At 38.9% G+C, this 26,286-nt stretch overlaps 9 protein-coding genes across 9 annotated transcripts; 4 read left to right on the top strand and 5 right to left on the bottom strand.

The window, feature by feature from the left end:
* Positions 1–1,195: 1,195 nt before the first annotated feature.
* On the top strand, positions 1,196–2,014 carry SAPINGB_P003939 (uncharacterized protein; the record flags this gene model as incomplete). Its single annotated transcript, XM_031998654.1, has 1 exon — positions 1,196–2,014. The coding sequence occupies one exon, from the start codon at positions 1,196–1,198 to the stop codon at positions 2,012–2,014; it is 819 nt and encodes a 272-aa protein (XP_031854545.1).
* A 247-nt stretch (positions 2,015–2,261) lies between these two features.
* SAPINGB_P003938 (uncharacterized protein) lies at positions 2,262–2,912 on the top strand (the record flags this gene model as incomplete). The annotated part of the gene is made up of 2 exons (XM_031998653.1): positions 2,262–2,447; positions 2,505–2,912. 2 exons carry the CDS (start codon positions 2,262–2,264, stop codon positions 2,910–2,912), a joined length of 594 nt encoding a protein of 197 aa, XP_031854544.1.
* Positions 2,913–3,040: 128 nt separating this feature from the next.
* Positions 3,041–4,819, bottom strand: SAPINGB_P003937 (uncharacterized protein; the record flags this gene model as incomplete). Its single annotated transcript, XM_031998652.1, has 1 exon — positions 3,041–4,819. The coding sequence occupies one exon, from the start codon at positions 4,817–4,819 to the stop codon at positions 3,041–3,043; it is 1,779 nt and encodes a 592-aa protein (XP_031854543.1).
* A 4,294-nt stretch (positions 4,820–9,113) lies between these two features.
* On the bottom strand, positions 9,114–11,843 carry SAPINGB_P003936 (uncharacterized protein; the record flags this gene model as incomplete). Its single annotated transcript, XM_031998651.1, has 1 exon — positions 9,114–11,843. One exon carries the CDS (start codon positions 11,841–11,843, stop codon positions 9,114–9,116), a length of 2,730 nt encoding a protein of 909 aa, XP_031854542.1.
* A 397-nt stretch (positions 11,844–12,240) lies between these two features.
* On the bottom strand, positions 12,241–13,002 carry SAPINGB_P003935 (uncharacterized protein; the record flags this gene model as incomplete). The annotated part of the gene is made up of 1 exon (XM_031998650.1): positions 12,241–13,002. One exon carries the CDS (start codon positions 13,000–13,002, stop codon positions 12,241–12,243), a length of 762 nt encoding a protein of 253 aa, XP_031854541.1.
* A 953-nt stretch (positions 13,003–13,955) lies between these two features.
* Positions 13,956–15,791, top strand: SAPINGB_P003934 (uncharacterized protein; the record flags this gene model as incomplete). The annotated part of the gene is made up of 1 exon (XM_031998649.1): positions 13,956–15,791. One exon carries the CDS (start codon positions 13,956–13,958, stop codon positions 15,789–15,791), a length of 1,836 nt encoding a protein of 611 aa, XP_031854540.1.
* Positions 15,792–18,282: 2,491 nt separating this feature from the next.
* On the bottom strand, positions 18,283–19,285 carry SAPINGB_P003933 (mitochondrial 54S ribosomal protein mL46; the record flags this gene model as incomplete). Its single annotated transcript, XM_031998648.1, has 2 exons — positions 18,283–19,172; positions 19,243–19,285. 2 exons carry the CDS (start codon positions 19,283–19,285, stop codon positions 18,283–18,285), a joined length of 933 nt encoding a protein of 310 aa, XP_031854539.1.
* Positions 19,286–19,558: 273 nt separating this feature from the next.
* Positions 19,559–21,295, top strand: SAPINGB_P003932 (uncharacterized protein; the record flags this gene model as incomplete). The annotated part of the gene is made up of 2 exons (XM_031998647.1): positions 19,559–19,691; positions 19,737–21,295. The coding sequence occupies 2 exons, from the start codon at positions 19,559–19,561 to the stop codon at positions 21,293–21,295; spliced, it is 1,692 nt and encodes a 563-aa protein (XP_031854538.1).
* A 111-nt stretch (positions 21,296–21,406) lies between these two features.
* Positions 21,407–25,984, bottom strand: SAPINGB_P003931 (uncharacterized protein; the record flags this gene model as incomplete). The annotated part of the gene is made up of 1 exon (XM_031998646.1): positions 21,407–25,984. One exon carries the CDS (start codon positions 25,982–25,984, stop codon positions 21,407–21,409), a length of 4,578 nt encoding a protein of 1,525 aa, XP_031854537.1.
* Positions 25,985–26,286: the final 302 nt, after the last annotated feature.

Below are 26,286 nucleotides of genomic sequence, written 5' to 3'. Positions count from 1 at the left end.
TTTATATTTTTTAATACCTTTCACAATGAAATCTTTTCATGTCATTATAAATAGTGGAATTTTTTTTTTTTTTTTTTTTTTTGAAGATAACCACATTTAGGTAAGGATGCCTATGTATGAGCTACAATATTATTGAATTTACTTTGAGGTTAAATTAATGAAAACCTGCTTTTTCCAATAGAGATGTGCAATATCTTTTTAATTTCATAATGGAACAAAAAAAAAATAGTCGAAATTTATAACACAAAAATGGGATTAAGCACAACTGAAGATCATTCTTTTTTGTATATCTATGTGGAAAACGAAATACTACCAATTATTGTTTGATAAAAAGTAATTATAAACATTATACTAAATGCTCATAAACGAAGAAACAAATTGCAATAATTCCAAATTGGGCTTGTCTGCTACAAACTCTTTTTGAAGACCATCCTATAATTATAGGTAGATTCTTAGACTTTCATTTATATTGAAGAATATAGATACTTTGCAGTTACCTTTTTATATTGTACTATTTCAATTTTATCGTATTTCAATATACAATATAATAACGTAGTTTGAAAGGAATTCTCTTACAACAGAGTCTAGTTATACTCATTCGCTTATAAAGTATCAGTTCAGTCTCTCATGTACCCTAACTCTTAACTCTTAAGACCTTGATATATCATGTTTAATACACAATAATATAGGAGACAGAATTAGCCTTATGTTTCATTCTATATTTTATCAAAAAACCCAGCACACTAACGCATTTTACTTTCTACTTTCTACTGGATTGTTTCCAGCCCGCACCTTTAACACAATCTTGTACCTGTGTCAGCTCCATAATGAATATAATTGTGTTTTTCTAGTTATATTTATTCATTAATTTATGAATTACTTATAGTAGTTGTTAACAGATAATAAATCTTAACTTTTCGTAATTTTTTTATCCTAACCATAACTTTCATGTCGATGTTTTTTACTTTAACAGCCATACATAGTGCTTAAAATGAGAAGCATAGACCTCTTACCCTAACCCTACACAAAACTTTAAATTATCCCTTCTGAATTCCTAATCTTTCCGACAAGTTCTCGCCGAATCACCTCTACTGATTAGCTCTTTGGTTGTCTAAATACCTCTTCACACCAACCCTACATCACCCTTTTCTATCAATCTCATCCTGGTCTATTCCCTTCTATAAAAGAAATCACAATGACTGCTTCTAGTGCTGATCCTACTTCTGTTCCACGTACTCTTAAGGTCCTAATCGTCCGCCATGGCCAAACCGACCATAACATTCGCCGAATTCTCCAGGGTCACCTCAACACAAGACTCAACGAACAAGGTCGTTCCCAAGCAACACTTCTCGGCAAGTATTGGGCTGCTCCTGCCACCTCTCAAAACATCGATGCTGTTTTTTCTTCTGACCTCCAGCGCTGCATCACTACCAACAACCTTATTCTCACAGAACTTGGTCTCGTAGCTCCAGCCGATGATGATTCTGATAAATCTACAATAAACCCTGATATTAACACTCACAAGTACGCAGTTCCTGTCACCTTTACGTCTAACCTGCGTGAACGTGATCTTGGTCCTCTTCAGTCTATGTATGTTAAGGAAGCCCATGCCAAAGCTGCTTCCGAGGGCAAGTCGTTTGTAGACTATGGCGAGTCAATGAAGAGTGTTCGTGGGCGCCTGCGTCTTGTTTGGGCCGATTTGATTGATACCGCTCGCAAGAATCCTGATATTTCTACCATCATGATTGTGTCTCATGGTGGTGCTATTTCCAAGCTCTGCGCAGATCTTGTCAATACTGGATCTGTTAGAATCGCAGATGAAGTCCCAGTCGAATCTATCGCAGTTCCGCCTAATACTTCGGTCACAACGTTGCTTATCCCCCTCGACCTCGACGAGGACCCGGAGAAAAACGATCTTAAGGAAGGCAAGGTCCACAAACAAGGGAAGCTCGCTGATTTCGGAAACACAGAGCACTTGAAGGTGCCTGTTACAACATATCAGGATGAGCAGTAAAAATATATATATATTTCTTTAGGAGTGGTTATCGTAAACGGCTTAACTATTTTTTTATCTGTTGTATCTTAGGTAATGTGGATATAGTCTATTAGATATTGTGAGGGTTGCGGTTTTTACCTATTTGGGAAGTCTTAAAATTTTTTTTTTTTTTTTTTTTTTTGGACAAAAATTTTCCTTCAGCCTGATCCCTTTTTATTCAGCACACATAACACTGTTATACGACACCAATAAATCAACATAAAAAATGGCCAAGTTCAAGAAGAAAGTCTCTACCATTACTCGTGAAAATGAATCACAGATTAAGACAGATAAGTTGGCAGCTAACCGTTTAGCCTACAAGTCAAAGAACTATCTGAACGCAAATGACAACAAGAAGAAGAAAAATACAACTGGCAAGGTTACCAAGGTGAACCCCCTGCTACCTAAGAAGGTTTGTATATCCGTTATTATTTTACTTTAAAGGAATTTCTAACATGTTTTTTAATAGAAAAAACCAAGAGTGTACACAGAAAAAGAGCTGGGAATTCCCAAGCTTAACAAGTCGATAGACCCTGAAGGTGTGAAGCGATCGCGCGGAAAGAAGGGCAAGATCTTTGCGGACAAGGATGCCATGATGCGCATTCTGTACAGTGTGACTGAGCAGGTTGATAACCGCAATGCATCTAAGCTGGAAAAGGCGCGCCAGCTCGAGGCTATTCGCGAAACTAAGCGCAAGGAAATTGAGGCCAAGGAGAAGCAAAAGTCCGACAAGCTGGAGCAAAAGAAGAAGGAACTTAAAAGCAAAAAGAGCGGTGGAAATAACGACAATACTGATACCAAAAACAGAAAGCAAAAGAATACCAGAAATGCTTCGTCCTCTGAGCCTGCTAAAAAGAAAAAGGTTGCATTTGCTTAAAATTAATATATTATCATCCATTGTAACGACTTTTAATGACCAAATTAATACAATATCATAAATTATAAATCACAAAATCAATTTAAAAAAACACTTTTACATAAACAAAACTAAAAATAAGACTAATCCTAGGCTTCATATGTAACCTCTCCTCTATCATTCTTCTTACCTTCCTCAGTAGAATGGGCAATAACTTCAGTATTGTACTCGGCGTCAATGGCATTAAGTTCATCTTCCATCTTATTGAGATCCTTAAAGAGGAACCAGAAAATGACACCGGCAATGGCGGTAGCAACTGCCAAACCAGTGTACATCCAGACCAGCTTAGGATCAACGGCAGTTGAAGAAAGAGCAATACCCAGAGCAGCACCAAAGGCATTTGTAACCAAAAACATCGACATAATGAACGACTTCATATTAGTGGGAGCCTTGGTGTAAGCATACTCAAGACCAGTAATGGAGGCAAAGATTTCGGAAAGTGCAATGAAAAAGTATGCAGGGGTCTGGACAGCCACGTGAATGTTATTAGGGATAGAGCCATCCATTGAGGCAGCGCAGGCCAGAGGAGCATCGTAACAGGGGCCAGTATTGTAAATCAAATGTTGGACAATAGCAGCGTAGGCCATGGAAATGGCGGCAAACATAAAGCCAAAGAAAATACGAGTGACAGGCTTGAAGGGAATTCCCCACTTGCGCAGCTGTGGGTAAACCAGGCGATCCATAATGGGGATGAAAATGATAATGGCAATGGGATCAATGTTTTGCATAATGTCATTGGGAATGCCATGAGTATTCATTTGACCAGCCTGTGAAATGAAATTGTTAATCATTTGACCGTAGACAACCCAGTAAATGGGGTAAATGATAAACACCTTGCAAGCAACCAGAGCACGCTTCAACTCGTCAACAAACAAGTCTGACCAAGGAACAACAGAAAGACCCTCAGCTTCGCGAACAGAAGGCTTGGCCTTTTCAAGACTAAACTTATTCTTAACAGCAATCGTAATAATCTTGAAAGCATGGGGCATGACAGAGCCGGTAGGAGGCTTCTTAACATAGTACTTTCCAAAGATTGCCAAAGATAGAATAGCAACAAAGAAGAAGCAAAAGGGAAGCAGATATGCAGCCCAAAAGTCAATGTTAAGCTCCATCTCAGTTGTGGCAATTGCAGAAAGAGAACCCACATTGATACACAAGTAAAACACCATGAAAATAGACTGAACAGTAGTTGAGGGGTCCACAATAACACGTTCTCCAGACTTGAGGGTCTTAACATAGGGTTTTGTTACAGTGTACTGTTCAGCAATCAGAGGAGAAACATTCGACTTGATACCACCAGTACCCAAACCAATGATAATCATGGCAGCAACGAGGCCTCCTAAGGCAGCATTGTGTTCAATAGCAGTTGGAAGCGAAGTAACAAACAAAAGGAGGGTACCAATAACATAAATTCCAGAAAATACGCAAATTGTCTTAAACTTTCCCCAGTACTGATCAGAAATAATGGCAGCGAAAATGGGAGTAATATAGCACCAAAATTGGAAAAAGTAACTGAGGGCACTGGCACCTTGCTGTCCAAGTCCAATAGCACCAGGTCGGAGCCCGCCCCGGGGATTCTGCATATAATTTTGAAATGGACCAGTAATGCCGTAGTATGTAAATCGTTCGCACAACTCAACAACTGCAACAGACCATGCAGACATGGGCAATGAGTCTGGGACTTTGCGCAGAGTCTCGAGTTCCTCTTCTGTGGGGACATATCCCTTAAAGTTTTGTTTTCCATCGTAAACCTCTTCGAGCCCGCCCGATGAGGTTACACCCAGAGCAAGTTCCTGGTTCTCAAACTCAATGTCGAGTTTTTCTTCCAACACCTTATTATCGGCGGTAATAGTATCGTTGTTTGCCATTGTTGGTGGGATGATATTTTTGATTTAAAATGTTGCAGAATAAAATGAGGCAATCTGAAATTGAGGAGTGAAAAAGATTGTTGATTTAATGCCTCGGGATTATGTGATGAATGATGATGTATTAATAAAAGGAAAAAAAAAGAGAGAGAAAAGAGTTTTTCAGAATGTCAAGGGAAGAATATTTTATTTATATAGAAATAAAAAATGAAAATATTAAAAATGAGGAGATAAAGGGATTTGGGGAAAGGCAGACGAGATTAGAGGAGATGGTAGAAAAGAAAGAAGAAAAAAAAAAAAATAAGGCAAGTGGCTTGTTCCCAAAAGGGAAATGAAAAGGCTCCACACCAAAACGTAAAAAAATTGTCTATTTTCTTCTTTACTTGTTTTCCCAATTTGTATACTCCAATAGATGGATACCAATATTATTTTTTCTATTTACTTGGCACGGTAATAAGATAAACCTGAGCTAAAATATTTTTTTTTTCAAGCTCATTATCTGGATTATAGCATGGCTATCTTGCAAATGGAATCAAGAAAAGCAGCTACAAAAAGCAAGGCATTGCATTATCCTCAACTTATCGGATGTCAATAAACTAAAAAGTTTTCGAGATAGAATATTTAATTTTTTTTCAAGCATATAAACTTTTATTGCCAAAATAGATAAGGGAACGTATAATATACCGTCGGCTATAGTTTTCTTTATTTTGTTTTTTGTTTGGAGTAGTAGTCTAGTATATATTATCATATACATAATTTTAGTTTATTATAGTGGCAAAATCTGAAAAAAGCAATCCAAATGTGAAAAAAAAAATTATCATTTCTTTTGATTTCATCAAACAAAACAAGTGTATTTCTCTTCTAAATTTGGTTTATCAAGTCATTGAAAATAGATTAGTAGAAACTGAAAACAATCAATTCCTTTTGTTTTAACCCCACAAATTCTCAATCATCAGATGAATTGATGAGACACAATGATGCTCAATTTTTTTTTTTTCAATTCCAAATTTAAAGCTATCAAATATTTACAAATGAACTTTTTTATTGGCTAGTTTAAAAGCCAAGTTTTCTTTCTTCGTTTTTTGAAAAATAAAACGTTGCGGATATTCACTTCGATTGTTATTATTTTTTTATTTTTTTATTTTTTCCCTTTTAATACATATCGCCATTATATCGAGACTTTTTTTTTTCTTGATTGGCCGTTTGATGAGCTAGTATTCAAAAAATAAGGAAATAAGGAAATAAAGAAAAATCATTACGTCTTCGTCATTTCCCTCTCTCTCACCGGTACTAAAATCCTAAAATGGGGTTCACCAAAAAATCCCAACGGCACCTATCAGCCCTCGAGATATTAAAAAAAATGGTCCATTAGTCTTTATCCCCGCTCTAACCATTTCCCGATATTGTACTTTTCCGTATAAATCAGAGCCACTCCTTTTTGATATATATCAACAAAAAAAAAGCAAATATAAATCTGGCAATATTAGTGCCGTTTGACGCGACCTGTCAAAAATAATACTCAACGTAAACCCCGTGTAAAATAGCTATTAAAAGGGTAATTTGTCCTTTTTTCATTCATTCAAAGGCCACACCTACCTAACAGTATCGTTTGCTTGCATTACCGTTAATTGCCGACAACAAAAAGAAATAATCTATATTTACCTGTCATTCCTCGAAGATGAAAAAATTTAGAGTGATTAACAAGTAAAAGTCTCATATTTATTTGAATGTAATATTCCTTTGATAAACAAAAAAAAAAAAACTAATGATTTGGATCAATCCAGTTACAATTTCTTAGGCACAAACATATGGAGGTCTTGTAATCGTTAATTTTATGCTTTGCTATACGAAGACTACTGTTTTCATTCAATTATATTATGTCTACTACTACTAGCAAAAAAAGAGCATTTTTCCTACCTAATCCTCGGCATATCCAAACAAGACAGTGGAGCGAGAATATCACCGAGTAGTGCTGTGAAGTAGCATTTTTTATATTTTGATATTCCATTTTTTTATTTATATTTTTATTTTTTTTTTCGATATGGCGGGGACTAATCGGTTAGAAATGACAGCAGGCACTGGCAGTAACAAGAGCAGCCCATGGTTTACAGTGCCGCAGGTACAAAAAAATAGTACTGTCTAAATAAGGAAATTGTAATAAGTATGCGGCGCATGTTGATGCCGTGCAACGGTGCCGTACAGAAAAAAATTCAAAAAGGAGAGAGAAAAGTTTGGTGATAATTGAGGATATCAAAAAAACACAAAACAGATATCTTTTCCAAATGACAGCCTATAAAAAGTGTGATTTTGTGAAAAATTGTTAAATGTTGAATGTTAAATTTAGCAAATTGTTTGTCAGACGACTTTATAAAAAATATTAAACAACTATAGTTAAAAGAACTTCAATGAAAAACCGATAAAGAAAAAAAAAAGGCAAACTCAAACAAACAACACATTTGAGCAGATCAAATAGATGATTTTAATCTGTGCAGTCTCAATCACCGACAGAAATGTCACAATACACACCCAAAATGCCCAAATATTTTTCAAAAAAGAAAAAAGGATAATGGTATTTTATAGCGCCTTTAAAATCTTAAAGCTATTACAGACCGGCGTTTGAATAAATCGCATCCGAGTTTACCGTCTCAACTTGTTTAACAAAACAAGGATCTCGGTTAACCAATGACTTACGTATCTGCTGCCAAAAATCATATCAACTATTTACCAATATTTTTTAAAGAGAGGGGAAAGAGAATAACATAGAAAAGGCGGGTTTTTTTCTTTCTTAAGAGTCGCGTTATCTCCACATTAAAATATGACATTTTTACCAAATGAATAAAATTAGGCCTGCCTGTAAACTTTTCATTTAATTTCAAGGCATTCTAACTATATATATTTTTTCTTTTTTTTTCTTTTAAAAGTCTGTCAATATCATATTAAAATGATTACCGCGGGCTTAATTATCCAATGTAATTTGAACGTCATTGTGTAGACAGAGTCAGGTCCGAGGTCATCTTCATCAAAAACTTTAAAGAAAATGCATGCTAGAGTGTGTCCTAGTCCCAGAGAAAAAATTCAAGCAATGAATGCTATGAAAATATGTATTTCATAAAAAATTCAAGCATTCTTATTAATACTCCATGCCAAGAAGTAAACCTTGCTATTTTTTTATTCAAATATCGGCATCAACGTATTCTTCATTTTTAAACTTGATATATATATCCATATTCGTTTAAAAAGAAGGATTATACAAAAAAAAGTAGTCATACTAAGACTTTTTCAGTGAAATTTCCCATTTATTCTCTCAGAAAATACGAAAAAAAAACTAACAAAAAAAAGCCAATCAATGGTGCCGTGTGCTGTTGGGGTTTTCAATAGACAACCCCATCTTTTCATTGATGGTAATTCTAGGAGTAAGAATGGCAATGTGTATAAGTATTACTATACGTATTACCGATGATAATGCATTAAGTGGAAGGTGCCAGTTTGGTAAAATCAACTATAAAATTTGTACTTAGTACATTTGAATATTTCAGGCCTTGTTTATAGACCGTGGCAACATTTTCCGAGACCTGTTTTTTTTTTCTTTTCCCCAGATTTTAGCGCGTGCTAAAATTCACATTGATTAGTAAAATATCAATCATATAGAAACAATTCACAATCAATTGACTCGTCATCTAACAAATGGTTTCAATTTGGTGTACCAATTGCTTTTAATTTTCATTGGTTCTTGTAGCATTTGAATCCGCTTCGTCAGGTGGATTCAACCTTTTGATTTCAAACCTAGATGTAGCTTCATTTATTTGGACATTGACAACTTACAAAAGCTTTATTGATCTTCTGATTAGCGCGCTTATGCTTGATAAGAGTATGTATGATTCTCTTCTAATAGAGGTTATAACAAATTTGAATATTGTCCTTCCCCCCAGTATTTCCACGTGTAGTCTGTATCACCATGAAATTACTAAGTGATACTTTGCAAATAATAAAAAAGGCACGGCACCTCGGTTACGTTTGCATTGTTAAATACGGTACACGGTACTTGTATCTAAGATACATCACCAACAACAAAAAATAAAAAAAAAATTAAACATATCAAGGATAACCGGTTATCTAAACTTTTAAGTGAAAAATTAAAACTTAAATAAAGGTCAAGAGATAAGACAGTGAACCCTTTGGTAACCGAACAATAGCCTACAAAGGATTATTTCTCTTTATCTTGCCAAAAATAATTATTAATCGTTATTAACCGCTTTTTTATACTATTTAATTCCATTTTGTTTTTTCTTTTCCGAATTCAACTTCTCTTGGGTCCGTAGGTCTTAGCTCCAAGACTCCCATTTGCTCTTTTAGGCTTTATTGGCGATCTTCTCTGCTGTCGCTGCTGGTGAAACTGAGCCTGCGCTTGCTGCGCATTATATGTAGCCCAAAGCTTATCCAACTGATCCATTGTCCACCCAGCCGCTGCTATAACTGAAGAAGACGGTGTAACTAGCCCAGAAGCAGTATCTTGTTGTGTTGGAGCCGCCCTTTCCTTTTGCAAACGAGACTGTGTGCGACGCTTTATTGAGCTCTGGCCCGGGTTGCTTTGAGAGTAAGCTGAGCTTCCACTGGAAACTCCATTACCCTTTTCAGGATAAAAAGTGGCCGTATAGCTTGATAAGATGGGCATACCACTGGCATTCCCCATTTTAAGGGCAGTGGTCCACCAGGAGTCCTTCCCACTATCTTCTTGATACTGAACCCGTGTCGTTTCATCATCATCATCATCATCATCTTCTTCTTCTTCATCCTCTTCGTAGCCATCTCCGCTCACAGACTCATCTTCATACTGTTCACAGTCTTCATACTCATCGCCATCATAATAGTAATCTCCTTTCCATCTTCCACCATCATTATTATTGATTCCAGCAGCCATAATGATCATTGACTGACTTAGTCCTACAACAAATGCCAATAATAACCCTTGAAGTGATTTCCCGATTCTACGACCAAATTCGCTATCAAGCAACACTTTCTTTAGTACACTTGTAATCAGAACAGCTGCAAAAAATGCAATTCGGATAGCATTGATAGCTAGCGTGCCCAACTTTTCCAAAATCCGTAGTCTGCGTTCTTCAGCAGCAAGTGCGCCAATAAGTTCCTTGGCATAAGGTGCTGCAGTCTTGAAAGCAAGACAACCAGAACGCACCGATGTTACAACAAACCGTTCAGCAAAGTTCTGTGGCTCGTACACCGGTGGAGGTGACGGAGAGGATCCATATGGATGAGAAAGTCTGCGGACTCTTTTGCCACTTAGAGGTGTGGTTTGCTTAGACGACTGAACAAGAGTGTCCGATGATGTATCCATGCTATTTCGTCTTGCAGGTGATTCTTTCAATGCTGAAAGTACCTGGCTAATATCTTCATCTCCATTTAGTCGACCATTGCTTGCTTCTTCAATAGTAACAGAACTAGTTCCAGGCTTTTCGGGGTCCATCTGAACTGAAAATGTTCTTCCCCGCATCAATGGTGTTAAACAAGTAACAAGCATTTGCTCATGTTCATGTTCACTAAGCTTTTGGGTGCCATCCGATCCCTTTTCAAGCTCAGAAAGAACAGCACCTGCCAGACGACCAAGGCCATGGACCGTCAACGCACGACCCAACTGCGGGTCCTTGTTTAATTGAGCCAAGCCTAAAGTCAAAATATGAAATGATTGATCAGTCTCGCGTTTCCATGCGGATGCAGGTGATTTGACTGGGACTGAACCTCCCGTATTAACATGGACGCCTTGAGGGGTATTTTTGAGCTCAACCTTGGGTGAGATTTTACCCGCAGATTTAGGGGTATCTGAATATCTTTCATATTTTGCAGAAACATCTACAACGCGCGGAGTTCCGGGAACCGTTGTTCGGGTGGAGCTAACCACACTGCTTTCTGAAGAAACCTCAACACTGCCTGTATAAGGATTCGCGACACCAGTACGGTTTACGTCACTATAATATCCGGCACCATCGTCGCCTAACTCCTTAGTATCTTCATCATTATCTGTGCCACTTTTGAACGAAGTATTTGCTTGTTCATTAAAAGTGGAAATACTAGGACTTGTAGCAAAAACAGAATTGTCTCTTTTTTTCAAGGGTATTTCCAACAGCTCGGTTCCAGAGGAGGCATCCGTTTTGGCAGTTTCAGAATCAGAAGCAGTGACTGCAGTTGGTACAGCCCAGGACCCAAGCCCGCCAGCCAGCGAAGAGAGACTATTAATGCTTTTTGAGCGCACGTGTGAAGTTATGTCTGCAACAACCTCGTTGACTGCTGCACGCTTGTCTTTGGAATTATTGACAGCTGAAATCGTGTTAAAAATTAATGCTGTTTTTTCACTTAGTCTGTCTCTTAATGTCGGTGTTGACGAGGCTGTCTCTGCAGGTGTTTTTTGCTGTCTGGGTGGGGTTTGTGGTTCTTCATTCTGTGGTGGTGGTGGCGGGCTTTCCTTTTGTATTTGTGCAGCAGACCAATTAGTCTGATCATCTTTTAATCCTTGTTCTGATGACATAATGCTTAAAGCTGTGCTAATATTTCGAGTAGAAGAAAGAGAAGAATAAGAAGAAGGAGCCGGTGAAGTGTCAGTAGAAGAGTTTGATTGTGCTCCGTCGCTCCGAGGAGGATCCAGTAGTGTTTCCAGAGATTCTGACGGTAAAATAGTAGTAGAGTTATTGTTTGCTGGACTTGCTTTTTCTTTTTCCTTCTGTTCAGGCGTAGAACTGCGACTCTGGCCGTTATTAGTAGAAAAAATAGTTGCAGGGAAGGATGGAGAAGCTGAGAATCCCAGAAGTGAGCTCATTTGGCTTTGCAGATTTTGCTGAGAGGATAGGTCTGATAACGCATGGCTTGTTGTTGTTGTGGTGGTAGAGGCAAGCTTAGTAGTGATTGGCAACGAAGAATTAGCACGTGAAAATTCAAAGGTTTCTTTCTTGCCTGACACTTTAGAAGATTCTGCCTTTGTTTGAGGGCATAAAGAATCCTTTGAGGTGCCTAGTTTTCCCATTTTATTGTTTTCAGCTATATTTTTAACTTTTGAATCTTTTTTCCAAATATGTGGTGATTGAAAAAAAAAGGGAAAAGGAGAGGATCAAACTTATAACAATAAGAATAACAACAATACCCAAATCCTTTTAAATCTTAATATCCATCATTCCACAGTCATTTTCAGTTTGTTTTCATGCAAAATAAAGTTGCTAGTTCTAGTTGACGTGTTTTAATTAAGCTTTTTCTAATATATATATATATATATATATATATTGATTTAGAACTGAGAAACCTCTGGTTGAACCACTGTATGAATAAGTGAATGATACCCATGTACATTTATTATCAACTATTATTAACTAAATTAGACTACAAATTAATAATTTGATTTTTAATATTTAATTTAGGTATTGCGCTTAAAGGAAAAGAGCACCAGCAGCAGCAGCAACAGCAGCAACAGCAGCACCAAAGTATGAGCCAACATTAACTGCACCATTGACTTGAGCAACAGAAGATGAGGCGTGAGTGCAAGTACCATTCTTATGGCAGATAGTTACTGTTTCAACAACCTGACTAATAGGGCTAGAGGCAGCGGTAGGAGCGGAAGTGACTTGAGAGCTGGCGATAGAAGATGCATGGGAAGCTGTAGAAGAAGAGGATGCAACGGCCGAGTGGGAAGAGGAGGCAATAGAGGATGCAACAGTGGAAGAAGCAACAGACTCAGAAGAAGTGGAGTTGGTTTCATCCCAGACAACACGGAGAGCAATACCAATAGCATTACTTTGACTGTAGCCAGCACCGTTGTAAACATTGTAGGTGCTATCACCGCTAGAAAGAAGGTAGAAGTTGGAGGTCCCATCACTCAAGGTCAACCAATTGTTGTCATCGACACCAAAGTTTTGAGGAGTGGCAGTAAGAACAGCCAGTTGCTCGTCGGAACCAACAGCAAGCCACGAGTCAGTGCCACCGACACGAACACGGCCATCAGGGAGAAAAAACCCAGTGAAATCAGTACTGATAGAAGAGTCGATAACCAACTTTCTATTGCTGTCCTCCTTGAGGGAGGAATACTGGACAGGGCTACCAGAGCGGATGACAATAAGTCCAAAGGCAGTGTTTCCTTGAATGGCGGCCTGAGCAGCAGCGGCAAAGACAGAAAGGGCAATGAAGAACTGCATGTTTGGTTTATTTAATTTAAATTAAACGAGTGTGAATAGTTTGAAATAATCTATTAATGAATGTAAGCGATAAAGACCAAAAATAGAGAGAACAAATAAAAAAGTTGAGGAAAATTGAATCCTTTTTATACTAGAAACAAAGATTTAAATATAAATATCATGTATTATCTGACAAAAAAAAAGAGGAAAAAAGGAGAAAGTTATTTCAAAACCTTTTTGATGGACTGAGGGTGCAGAAAAGTGAGAATGACCTTAAAAAAGGTTTCAAAGATGTATAAATTTAAAACATTAATTTAGATTTATGGCTATAATAACCCTTAAGTCAATTAATATCACATTAATAATAATAAAAGTATTGCACTCAAAGGTTTGAAGATTACTTGCTGCAACAGTTTCACTTGAACGATTTTAACGGTAGTTACGCAATTTTGCAGAATTGATCTAATATAATAAAATTATTTTCTATTAATACTATTAATACAAATATATTTCTAAGTATTCGTTTTTTTTTGATATTTCTTTTTCTTCTGTTTTTTGAGGAATGCTAAAAATTGTTGAAAAAGAATGGATAATCCTAGTTGAAATTAGACTTTTTTAGCGCGTTCCCTTTCTCCACCAGAGAAAATTTCCCACTTTGGGAAAATAAAACACAAAATAAATATTATCCACGTGACTTGTTACAATTTTTTTTTTCGTTTTTTGATTTTGACATAATTATTTTTTTTTTCTATCCAAAGCTTTCATGGGCCCACTGTGTGAAAAGTCTAGCAGAAACAGCCTCTCCACTTCAAGCCAGCTTTTTTCACTACCACCCAAATCCACCAGCATTCATAGCCTACTCCCCCGATCATTGAAACTTTTAGGTGCTTCTCCGGAGTAACATATTAAGGCTTTTTGCGCAATTCATCAGATAGAATTAAACATAGGCCATACATTTCATACACTACCATAGCATGCCTCAGCAACACAGGGTCCTTAATGGATCAACTGGACCTGGCCAGCAGCTCCAGCAAGATCCTTCCATTCTTAGACAAAAAGCACCACAATACTTTCAAAGCTTACGCACGTTATCAGTGCGCGACATTGCTCATAATCTTTCCGCATCTTCAATTTCTTCTTTTTCTTCTATTGATTCCCCAATAAAAGCCATTGCCTGGAACGCAGTTGGTACACGTGTAGCTTGTGCCCATGCAGACCGATCAATATCAATCTGGCCCGTGGCTGATGCGACTGGAAACATGGGCGGCGGGTCCGCAAGTGACCAAAAATCGTCGCGGGCGTCAAGTGCTTCTAATGCGGATCTTTCAATGACGGTGGTACTGCGAAGCGCACACGATAGATCAATAGAGGGCATATCCTGGGACCCCCTCCACCCAAACAGACTTGCTTCATGCAGTGCTGATGGAGCTGTGCGCATTTGGGACACTGCTCCTCATTTGACAAACCCTCTTAGCTTCCCCTCTTCTTCACAAATGGCCGGGTCTCGTGTTCGCACCATCACCAATGCCGTATCTTCTCCTGCCCTCCTAGCAACTACATCCACTGATATTGACAACTATGTGGTCAAATATTCACCTTGTGGTCAATTCCTAGGAATTGGTACTCGCTCCGACCAAGTTATCATTTATCGTGTTTTAAAAGAATACAAGATTGTTCCAGTTTCACAGTCACAAGAGAACCAGAACCACAATGGCAGAAGATCTAAAAATAGCAATCAAAATACCAGAAACGCAAACCAGACAAATAATAAACCAAGATTAGTGATATCTTTAGTTAAACTTTGCTCTCACACGGAACATGACGAGATTTATGATTTGTGCTGGTCAAATACATCAAACATCTTTGCCTTATCTCTAGGCAATGGCAACATTCGCATTTTCCTTTTTGACTTTAAGGAAGTTTCAGAATTGCAAAAGGTTGCTGAAGTCAACTCTATAGATCAGACAGCTACAGAAGATGTTGCAATGCTTGATGTATCAACAGATAAAGAGGGTGCTACCTCTAGCGATTCAAAAATAGAAGCATCCCTTCAAGTGATCCATACCCTGCGAGGCCATCGTACTGCTGCAAGTTGTGTGGCTTTTGATCCCAAGGGTTGCTACATAGCTGTCGGCTCAAATGAAGGAATTGTTAGTTTATGGGATATTTCTTCCTCCGACTTTATTTGTTTCCGTACATTTAACAAACCAGACCATGCAATTAGCTCCTTATCTATTTCCCACGACGGAGTATACATAGCAATTGGTGTGGAGGGCGCATCAGGAAATACCAGTGGTAGTGTACAAACTTCAGGTCCTGGCAGCAGCAGCAGCAATATGCAAAATATAGGCGATATGCCTGTCATAATAGGCTGTGTTGAATCAGGCGAATATGTACACTCGATAGATTATCCTCATTTCTTTTTTGCAAGTGGCTCCAGTATTAGCACTCATGGCTCTAGTAACAACTTGACTGGATTAGGGGGAGGTCCGGATGCTTTAAATTACTCAGGCAGTCTACCACACAGTGGAGGAGGCACTCCTAATATTAATGGGATTCCCCGAAGTGATACAATTGATTACGGCGGCGATCATCCTTATCCTAGCAACAGCTCAAACAGCCACACAAACCATAATCTTCAAATTGCTCGTTCTAAAGGAGCCCGACCTCTTGTCATGTGGCATCCTTTGAAATATTATCTTTTGTACTCAGCAGACATGTCTTATAGCTCTGGAAGTGGAGGAAGTGGAGGATCTGGGCAGCCTGAGCGTGGTGGCTCTCTCCCATTAATGATCTTAGGCCGATTTTAATAACAATAAAATATATGGCACACTTTCATAATGAAAACCTTGTACAATATAGATTTTAAAAAATTAATCGTTTGATTTTATCTTTTAGAAATTTATGACGCGTATTCTTTTTAATTCAAAATCCGGCTAGTTTAAAACATTAAAAAAGTCAATTAATTACCAAAAAAAAATTCATAATGTAAATCCAAACCGGCTGTAAAAGACATGAAATTCTATTTTAAAAAATCACGTTAACCGATTATTGTTTACTTTTCGACACTGAATGAAAATAAAAATGGCAAAAAATAGAGGCTAGGGAGAAATAAACATTCTGGATAAATTTAACAATTGCAGTGCGCAAGGCTTCGATGTAAGTTTTATCCCAATGTTCAGCAACGTTGCCTAGCCACAACTGACGATCTGTTTATTTTTATTTTTAACATGCACTAAGTTTAGAGAAATTATTACACTGAAATCTTCAAGACTGATAGTTAAAGTTCACTTCAAAAATTGGGCGGCAGTGATGCCTTATTGATGAACAAGAAGTGAGAAAAAAAAAGAATTTATGCAAATTAAAGGCAGGATCATTTTTTTAATCGAGCAAGCAGCAACATATTTTCATAGTGTGTAACGCCAATTTCCCATTCTTTTTTCTCACACAGGAGTCATTGGAAAACAACCATAAACTAGACAAAGAAAGAACTTTCATGTCCAGGGATATTGGTTCAATAGCATTATTAAAATCTTTTTATACAAAAGTAATTACTTATATATAAATATGCATTTGCACTATTAGAATCTCTTCAAAAGAAAAAAAAAACAAAATTTAACAGTCAGAACTTTACAACTATCACTATTTGATTTTAAGTTTTAAAAATAAGTTTGAAACATCGAAAAGAGGAGCTTTATGGCGTTGTTTATCGTCGCTAGCCCTTTTTCTTTTTTTTTTTTTTTGTAATTTAGGGAAATCATACTCAAATAAAAGCTAATATTTTTTAAACTAGTCCTAGAAAATAAAAATCAAAAGTGTGCTACTGATATTGACTGTTGCATACGACTTCTGGGATAAATAAATTACATGTAGCTGATGATTTCAAAACAAAAGACATGGTTCTTACTCTGAAAAAAATTCAATTTTTATTACTGGACACAAGGAAAATAACAAACTTTCCTTTTTTTTTATTTTTATTCTCAGTGATATCAAATATTTGGATTAATCCTAGTCTTCCCCTTTCACTTAAATGAAATTTTAAGTGGTATCAAGATTTTACAGGAATTTGTTATTTTCGAAACAAAAGAAATTATAAGAATGATGTCTTTTTAAACTTCTTGTTTGTCACGAACTCCAATAAATCCTTTAATAAAGATTGAGTTCCAAGTTCTTGTCCTCAATGCCTCATTTATATATCAAGCTTTAATAAAATCACTTCTCTCATTTATTATTTCAGCAGCTTAACCTTTATTTTTTCTCATTTACTATTTCAGCAGAGTAACCTTCATTGATATCGTAGGCATTAGGGTTTTGTTTAAATTTTCGGTACAAAAATTTTATTAATTCTGGCTGAAATTTCATTACCGAAATTGTATTGTTTTCTTTTAAAATATCTGTCAACTTGGAAAAAATGATTTTAAGCAGGTTTAAAAACATTTCAGAAATAGGAGGAAAAACGAAGATAAACCGTTATTTAAACGAGTGTTGCAGAATACAAATCAGTTGGTATTCAATACGATTTTTGTCCACCCTCAAAGTTACCAAAAAATCAGTTTAAACTGATTTTCAAATTTGGAGATTTCTTCTAAACTAAACTAAACTCATTGAAATCAGTTTGACAAACATAAGCTTGCTCAAATTGTTTATGAAAACCGGACTAATAATTCTTCTTCTTTTTCTATTGCCAAAATATCTTTCAAAAAGGAAATTGTTTATATTAAACTATTCTTATATAATACATATAAAAAAATGAATTCAAAAAGTTGCTTAAGATACTGATATATTCCTATGGTAAAGCTATTATGGGCAAATTTCTTTGGATTTGATTAAAAAAAGAAAAAAAAAAGGCTTCACAAATTGGTTACAAATATGATAGCTCATGTTACAAGCGTTGTAACACAATAACGTTAAGTTGAAATATAAAAATCGAATTTAAAGGTCAAGTAAATTGTAAATTCAGTTAACGTGATAATATGTTTTTACGGGGTTCTCGTTTGGTAGTATTAAACTTGATATATCAAGTTTATACATAATCAAACTTCTATACTTAGTTAAAGATGGGATTTTTTTTTATTTTTCACTAATAGAATTAATAGAACAAGTTTCACTTCTGCATCCTTAAAGGAAATATGTTCCCTTTCTAACTGCCTGGACATTCTTACAGAACTTTGGATAAACACACTCATGAATGTGTATTGTTTCTAAAAGTATGGACATATCAAATTATTTACAAATAATGAATAATTACAAATCATAAAAACTCTTCTTACACTGTTACCCTTTTCTTCTTTTCTTCTTGATCTACTGGTTAGAAAGCAAAACTTCAACCTGCTCCCAGTAGTCCTTGGTAACCTTCTCCTTAATTTCCTCCTTTGTCAGCCATGCGAAATCAGCAACACCCTTTGCCGCTGGAACAAACTTGCCGTGAAGAATGTGTGATTTAATTAAGTACTCTTTGCTCTGGGTCTGCTCCGAGTTGCCGTTCAAAATGGCCTTGCGCTGAGCATCACTGTATCGTAAAACAGCGCAGGGGGTATTACTGACGGTCCAAGTGTACATGTTGGGACCACCAATCTCGGTAAGACCACGTTGGGCAGCTTCATGCAAAGGTTCCTTGGCCTGAAGACCAAACGAGGGGAACTTCCACTCCTGTTGCTTGACAAGGAGGTACAGAGTGCGGTCGAGACGGCGTGTGAGGGCCTTGGTGTCACCCTTGGTATCAGCCTCAGTGATTCTGGGGTTGCCGACAATGGGACGGAGAACGGAGTCCTCGCTGCCTTCGTCAAGACCGTTGGCAGCGTTTTCGCGGGGGATTACAATCTCTTGCTTGAAACGACGCTCACGGTTGAATTTAACATCGGGAATACCTCTGGGGTACCAGACACCGGGCTGGCGAGTGACGGGACCCTTTTGAGCAGCCGCAAACTTACGTTCAGAAAGAGTACCCTTCTTGAAGTAAAAGTAGGCTGGGAAAGTCCACATGAGTCTGCGCTCAAGTTCGCTCTGGTATTTGTAGTAGGCTTTCTCAAATTCAGTCAGCTCAGGAGTGACAATGGGTATCCGCGACAAAATGAGAGAAGAGTAAACGTTGGCGGGAGGTTGGCTGGGAGCAGCAGGGGCGACAGGAGGCTGCTCGGAAACAGCATCAGCTGCTGGTAATGCTGAGGTGCTGTAAAGTCTCATGGCGGCACCTAAAAATCATGATCTGGTTAGTATTTAAAGATGAAAAAAGTAATTTATGGAATGAATCAAACAACTTACGAGGCAAAGATCGCGCGCCGGAGCTCCATTGCTTCAAACTCATGATGGATATAGGGAAGTATTGAGAGTGGGTGGGAGGTCAAGGGCTTTATGTCCCGGGTCGGTGGTTATGAAAAGAGGATTTTCTGGTGGGAGGGTAAGAAAAGGAAAATTTTTCTGGTGGTAGAGGTGAAAAGTTTGGCAGGCGGTGGTTGGCCCAAACCGCGTGATCACGTGCGTTGATTTTTTAAAACCTCCCTTAACTACCGGCCAACTATCACGGTCATGGACTTTGCCACGATTTGACATAAATAAATAAACCCACAAACAAACAAAAATGTTGGTGGTCCAAAATACATCTAGAGCAGCCTCTGTGGCTGCTGTTGTATCACTATTATATATACCATTTTGTGTTGTTCTTTTGGTTGCAGATGCTGCCTTGGGCTTCATTATCATTCGCAAAGTATCCTGTATGTATATTTATATCTTTTGCACCTTAATCTAACGCGTCTTAGATACTGAAATCGACTGGGTCGCATATATGGAGCAAATAACTCATGTAGTGGACAATGGTCAACGAAATTATACATTGATTGAAGGCGGCACAGGCCCCATAGTGTACCCTGCTGGCCATGTTGCTATTTACACGTTGCTTTGGGCCCTTACGGGCAAGGGTGCCGATCTGCTCACTGCTCAAAATATTTTTCTTTATCTTTACTTTTTGACCCATGCTATTGTTCTGCTAGGTATTTACAGGATTACTTCGATTGCAGATCCCGACCGAGAGTCTGATCAAAGCTCATCGGGCAATCTTTTGCGGCCATCGACAGGAGCTACTCGCGAACCAGCCAAAAATCCTCTAGGAAACGCAGCTCCTAACCAAGACGATTCAATTAGTGCCATTGCACGTGCTTTACCAGGTTATGTCTGGGCCGCTGTTCTTCTTGCTCTTTCTAAAAGGTTGCATTCTATTTACGTGTTGCGATTGTTTAACGATTGTTTTGCCACTTTTTTTGTTGTGATTGCAGTAGCTTTGACCCAACGTCACAAGTGGTCTCTTTCAGCTATTTTTTTTTCTCTTGCTGTTTCTGTGAAAATGAATGCTTTATTGTTCCTTCCAGGTGCCGCCATTATTTATCTACAAGCATTAGGCATTTTTGGTGCTGCAAAACGTACAGCAGTGCCTTTTATTCTAATTCAAATCCTTGTCGCACTTCCCTTCTTAGTCGACTTCTCACCTCTTACTACCCTTTTTAAAACTCATTTGGCTGTTGCCTCTCTTCCACTTTACGAGCTTGGAAGAGCCCCAGAAACACCCCCCACAGTCATCCAAACTCTTATACCCTTGGCCGCGGGATACCTTCAAGCACTCGGATCTATTCCTGTCACACAGTTCATTGCCGCTGTTTCGCAGCTTCGAGTTTCACCATATGCTTTTGATTATCTTTCTCGTGCGTTTGAATTTTCACGTGTGTTTCTTTATAAATGGACTGTCAATTGGCGATTTGTCCCTGAAGATATTTTCCTGTCTCCTGGATTTGCAAAATCTCTTCTGGGAGCCCATCTTGCCACAATTGTATTTGGTTTCGCTTCACATCGTGCAGGTTGGTGGCTTGCTCCATTGAAACCTGCAAAAGCTGTCCGTGCAGCTCCTGGAGGATCTGACTATTCACTGGCAGCCCTTGTCCGGTCACTATTTTTTGAAAATAGTCGCGTCGTGCTGGCACGTCGCGTCTTTGACGGTATGGATCCCGACTACGTGCTATCTACACTTGTATCATCAAATCTGATTGGTATTTTATTTGCACGATCACTTCACTACCAGTTTTATTCGTGGTTTTATTGGACAGTGCCATACGCCCTATATCGTGCATCTAAAGTTTACTCTATTCCCGTAGCACTAGCTATCTGGGCTTCCCAAGAATGGGCCTGGAACACTTATCCATCTACGAAAATAAGTTCAATTGTTGTTGTCAACTCGCTAGCTCTCATGGTGCTTGGCTTATGGCTTGATGGGTTTAAAAAGTACCGTGCAGTGCGCAACAGTACAGGAAAGTTCAAAAAAGATGCTTAATGAAACCTTCATAATTCTCTAGTAATATAATGTTTTTTTTATTGTACACAATAATAAGCAATTTCCAAAAGAAAAATAAGAAAAAAAAAATAATAACTCCAGTAGATATAATCAATCATCAGATTTTACCACCATCTCCCCGGTGGTCCGTGTTGTTTCTATAGTTCCTGAGTCCTCAGTGGCGGCCACGGTTGTCGTCGACATTGGACTAATGTTTGCACTATTATGAGTGGGTTGGTCATCTTCCAGAACTTCAATTCTGTTGCTAGTGGTCACTTGATTTGTAAATGTAAATGTTTCTGTTTTCTTTCTCAGTGGTGGAAACGGGTATGACGACAGGGGAGTTTGAGTCGAGGATGCACCATCAAGCGGATAGATTCCATTGGACTTGCGAGGAACACCGGGTCTTACAAACTCGCTTTTGCGACTACTTGAGGCGTCCATAATACTACCGCTACTACCGCTGCGGCCCGTTCCACGAGCAAGTTTGTTTGCACCTGCATCCACATTCTTTTCTTTTTCCATTTCTTCAATACGCGCTTGACTGCGCACGTCTACCATAGTAGCAGCACGTTGAGACAATCCACCGGGTCGCACGGGGATTTCTGCAGAGGGAGATGAAACAGAAGAAAGAGGTGAATCCGGAAGAGACGATGTGGCGCCAGCGCCATCTGCCCTAGCAGCAGCAGTACCTTCTCCAGGACCAATAATAGTTTGATCAGCGGTGCCAACACCATAGCCCTTAGGCATAGTAGCACCGCCAGCAGTTGATGATGGAGGGCCCAATGCAAGATTCCGGAGCTGATTAATAGAATGTGCACACTTGTTTATAGTTTGGACAAGAAGAGCCGGTTTGAGGGGCTTTGAAAGATACTCGTCCATTTGGGCTTGCATACATCGTTCACGGTCTCCCAACATAGCGTGGGCCGTTAATGCCACAATAGGAGTGCGTGTACGAATTGTGATGTTCTGCCTCTCCCATTCACGAATCTTGGCTGTGGCCTCAAAACCACCCATAACGGGCATCTGCACGTCCATGAGGACAACATCATAACGCTTACGCTTCACAGCCTCAAATGCTTCCAAACCATTTTCAACTACCTCAACCTTGTGCTTGTATTTTTCCAGAATGCGCACAGCCAGCTTCTGGTTCACGACATTGTCCTCAGCAAGCAAAATATGGAACTGCTTAGCTCCATCGCTGTTAAGAGGAGCAGCACGGCTTTCCAAGGCTGGCCGCAAAACATTGCCAATATCATGCACCGAGCAGGGTGTGTTACCATAAGATGTGATACCCAAGTCCAAGCACAGCTTGAGGTTAACTTGGGGGATGCATGGATTTAGCAGAACAAGGGGAATATACTTGAGATGGTTAAGGGTGCGAAGCTTAGTGGCAACCTCAAGTGTGTCGACAATGATGGTATCAAACTTGGGGCCTGTTCGATCTTCAGGAAGTGGAGCCTCTTCTACAGAATGAACAACCCAAGCGTTCAAGTGAAGACGTGCCATATTTTCAATAAGCTGTTCAGTGACGCGCCTTTCGTGGACAGTATCAATAAACAAAACAAAGTGGTTCCGGAAAGGAGCAATGGATTCAAGAAGCTGAGTCAAGCCTGTATCAGCAGGTTGAACAGCCAGTGTGAAATAAAATTCAGATCCTTTACCAAGTTCAGAGGTGACCCAAATATCGCCACCCATAAGATTGATAAGACGCTTAGAAATACTAAGACCAAGACCAGTACCACCAAATTTTCGAGTAGTTGAACCATCGGCTTGGCAAAAAGTATCAAAAATAACGTCAAGCTTGTCGCTTTGAATGCCAATACCCGTGTCTGACACGCAAAACTCAATCATCATTTCATCAGGCTCGCATCTACTTTGGTCAGCCGCTTTTCGGACGCTAAGTGCAACCTCACCGCTCTCAGTGAATTTAATTGCGTTACCAACAAGGTTAAGAATAACTTGACGTAAGCGGAATGAATCACCAACGAGATTATCAGGGAAAGTATTATCAACCTTGTAAACCAAGTCAAGTGGCTTTTCATTTGCCTTAACCGCAAGAGTCTTGAGTGCACCAAACACGGTTCCACGAAGAGAAAATGCAATCTTTTCAATAGTCATTCGGTTGGCCTCAATCTTGGAAATGTCAAGAATATCATCAATAATTGTCAAGAGTGAGTTTGCCAAATTGTGAACAATAGAAAGCATTTCACGTTGGTATTGTGTAAGCTCTGTATCGAGTGTCAGTTGAGTCATTCCAATAATACCATTCATTGGGGTTCGAATTTCGTGTGACATATTGGCCAAAAACTCTGACTTTGCACGGTTAGCCAGCTCGGCAGCTTCTCTAGCAGCAGTATTACGCTGAAGGGATTCACGCAGATTAAGCACCATTTGATTGATCTTAGTCTTCAGGGCGTCCATTTCACCAGAAGCCTCGACAGTAATAAAGGAAGTGAAATCACCGTCTGTAGCAGCAGCAGTGATCTGTGCAAATGCACGGACCTGACTTGTAAGATTGGCAGCCATGGTATTGACATTAGTGGTAATTTCCTTCCAAAGACCATCAACATCGCTGACTTGAGCCTGAACACCAAGCTTACCATCGATACCAACATCTTTGGCCACACGAGTGACTTCAGAAGCAAAAAGCTGGAGTCGGTCCACCATCTTATTAATGGTTGATTTAAGAGCGAGCATCTCTCCCTGAGCATGAACATCAATTTTCTGAGAGAGATCGCCTTGGGCGACAGCAGTAGTAACATGTGCAATAGAGCGCACCTGCGTTGTGAGGTTGGAAGCCATGACGTTGACATTTTCCGTAATTTCTTTCCAAGCACCTTCGACATCTTCAACTTTGGCTTGACCACCAAGGATACCTTCAGTACCCACAGAGCGAGCAAGAGTAGTAACTTCAGTGGCAAAGTTTTGAAGGCGGTCAACCATCTTGTTGATTGTAGACTTGAGATCCAAAATTTCACCCTTACAATCTGCAGACACCTTTTGAGACAGATCGCCACGCGCCACAGCAGTGGTAACATTTGCAATATTTCGGACTTGATCAGTAAGATTGGAAGCCATGGCGTTTACATTGTCTGTAAGTTCACGCCAAATACCCTCAACCCCTTCAATTTGAGCCTGACCACCAAGCCGGCCTTCGACACCAGTTTCACGAGCAACCCGAGTGACCTCAAAGGCAAAAGTTCGCAGCTGATCCACCATGGTATTGATTGTTTTTTGAAGTTCAAGAATTTCTCCTTGGGCATGGACATTAATTTTTCGCGAAAGATCACCTTGTGCCACAGCTCGCGTCACATCAGCAATTTCACGGACTTGATTCGTAAGATTGGAAGCCATGACGTTTACATTATCTGTTAGTTCACGCCAAACACCAACAGTACCGTCGCTTTCTGCTTGACCACCAAGAGTACCACCAGCAACTTCTGTTGCGACTTTTGTGACTTCGTTGGCAAACCTTTGAAGCTGGTCCATCATGGTGTTGATTGTTTCTTTAAACTTGATAATTTCAGGGTCCATTTCACGAGCATGGATAGTAACTTTTTTAGAGAGGTCACCTTGGGCAACAGCAATGACAACTTCGCCAATTTCGCGAAGTGCCTTTTGGAAAGCTCTATTTGCATTCTGGGACTTTGTAAGTTCTTTGTCAAGTAGATAGTGGTCGCGGGGAGAAGTTGAGGGGTAGGGGAAAACGTCTATGGATGTAGGGGAAGATCCGTTTTCGGCAGTTGTTGCTACATAGTGAGCTGCGTGTAGTGGTTGGAGGGTTGCTGCTGCAAAGGGTGATGTGGGAATAGGTTGCGATGCCGTATTTCGATGGGACAACTCTGGATTCAGCTCTGAAAGCTGGGATTCAAGCATGCGGATTCGGACTGATTGAGCTGCCAGTTCAGCTTGTTGAGCTTGAATTTTATTAAAAAGAGCAGCCACAAGAGTTTTTGTGTGAGTGGAGGGAGAGAAGTTTGCTGAAGCTGCGGAGGAAGGAGAGGAAGAGCTGCTGGAGGAGTCACCATTAGTGCGTGATGTGGAGGTCCTTGTTGTATCGTTAGAATTGTTACTAAATTCGTTAGAAGTCTCATGCAGAGACCTAGAGTCATAATCATTAGAGTCATTAGAGTATGTGTCGTCTTCATCTTTATCATTGTTTTCTATGTCAGTATCGCTATAAAGGTCGTCTTCTGAGGGTGTATCGACGGTAGCCGGTTCTGAGACAAAATGGTATAGTCGTGGGTCAAAAGGACTCTCGAAGCATGTATAAGCATTTTGGAAAAGCGAATTCAGCTGGTCTAAAAGGAGTGACTTTGTTGGAGTTAACACACCAGGAAGCGATGATGGCAGTTTGGATAGCGGGACAAAGGGTTCATCGTTATGAATTACAAGCGGTTGGAGTGAAGTATCCGTTGATGTCTCAGTTGTTTGAGTTGTGTCAGAGTTAGAGTTGGAGTAGGATTTAGATGATGATGTTGCCTTTTGAGATAGATAAAATGACAGCGAATAAATAATTTCACTGAGTGCCAGAAATGTTTGGTCATTGGCACAGCAGCACTCAAGACACGGACCGGACCCAGTAGAGTGGGGAGTCCCGCTAGGTGGTGGTTGAGTGGAGTCGGTTTTTGTCTGGCTAGTGCCCTGCGTGCCATGGAAGATGCAGGAATGTGAGGTTAGGGACATTTGAAGAATAGAATAAGATTGGTGGTGGCGTTGTATATATATTGTATATTTTATGAGAGTATATTTAAATAAAATAAAAGCCAAATAGGAGTGATGATTAAAAATAAAAAATAAAAAAAGTGAAAAGCAAGAAAGAAAGAATTTTATGGTTGCAATTTTTTTATTTTTTTAAGCAGACAGGTACAAATAAATAAAAAAAAAAAAAAAACGAAAAAAAGAAATGTTTAATTTGATTTATTTTAATAATTTATTTTATTATTTTAATTATTATTATTTTAATTAACACAAAATTTAGTTGTAAC

This window comes from Magnusiomyces paraingens (genome assembly GCF_902498895.1).
Source record: "Magnusiomyces paraingens strain CBS 517.90 genome assembly, contig: contig3, whole genome shotgun sequence".
Taxonomy (NCBI): Eukaryota; Fungi; Ascomycota; class Dipodascomycetes; order Dipodascales; family Dipodascaceae; genus Magnusiomyces; species Magnusiomyces paraingens.
The sequence above is the reverse complement of the archived record's forward strand: the minus strand, read 5'-3'. Positions and strand labels throughout refer to the sequence as shown.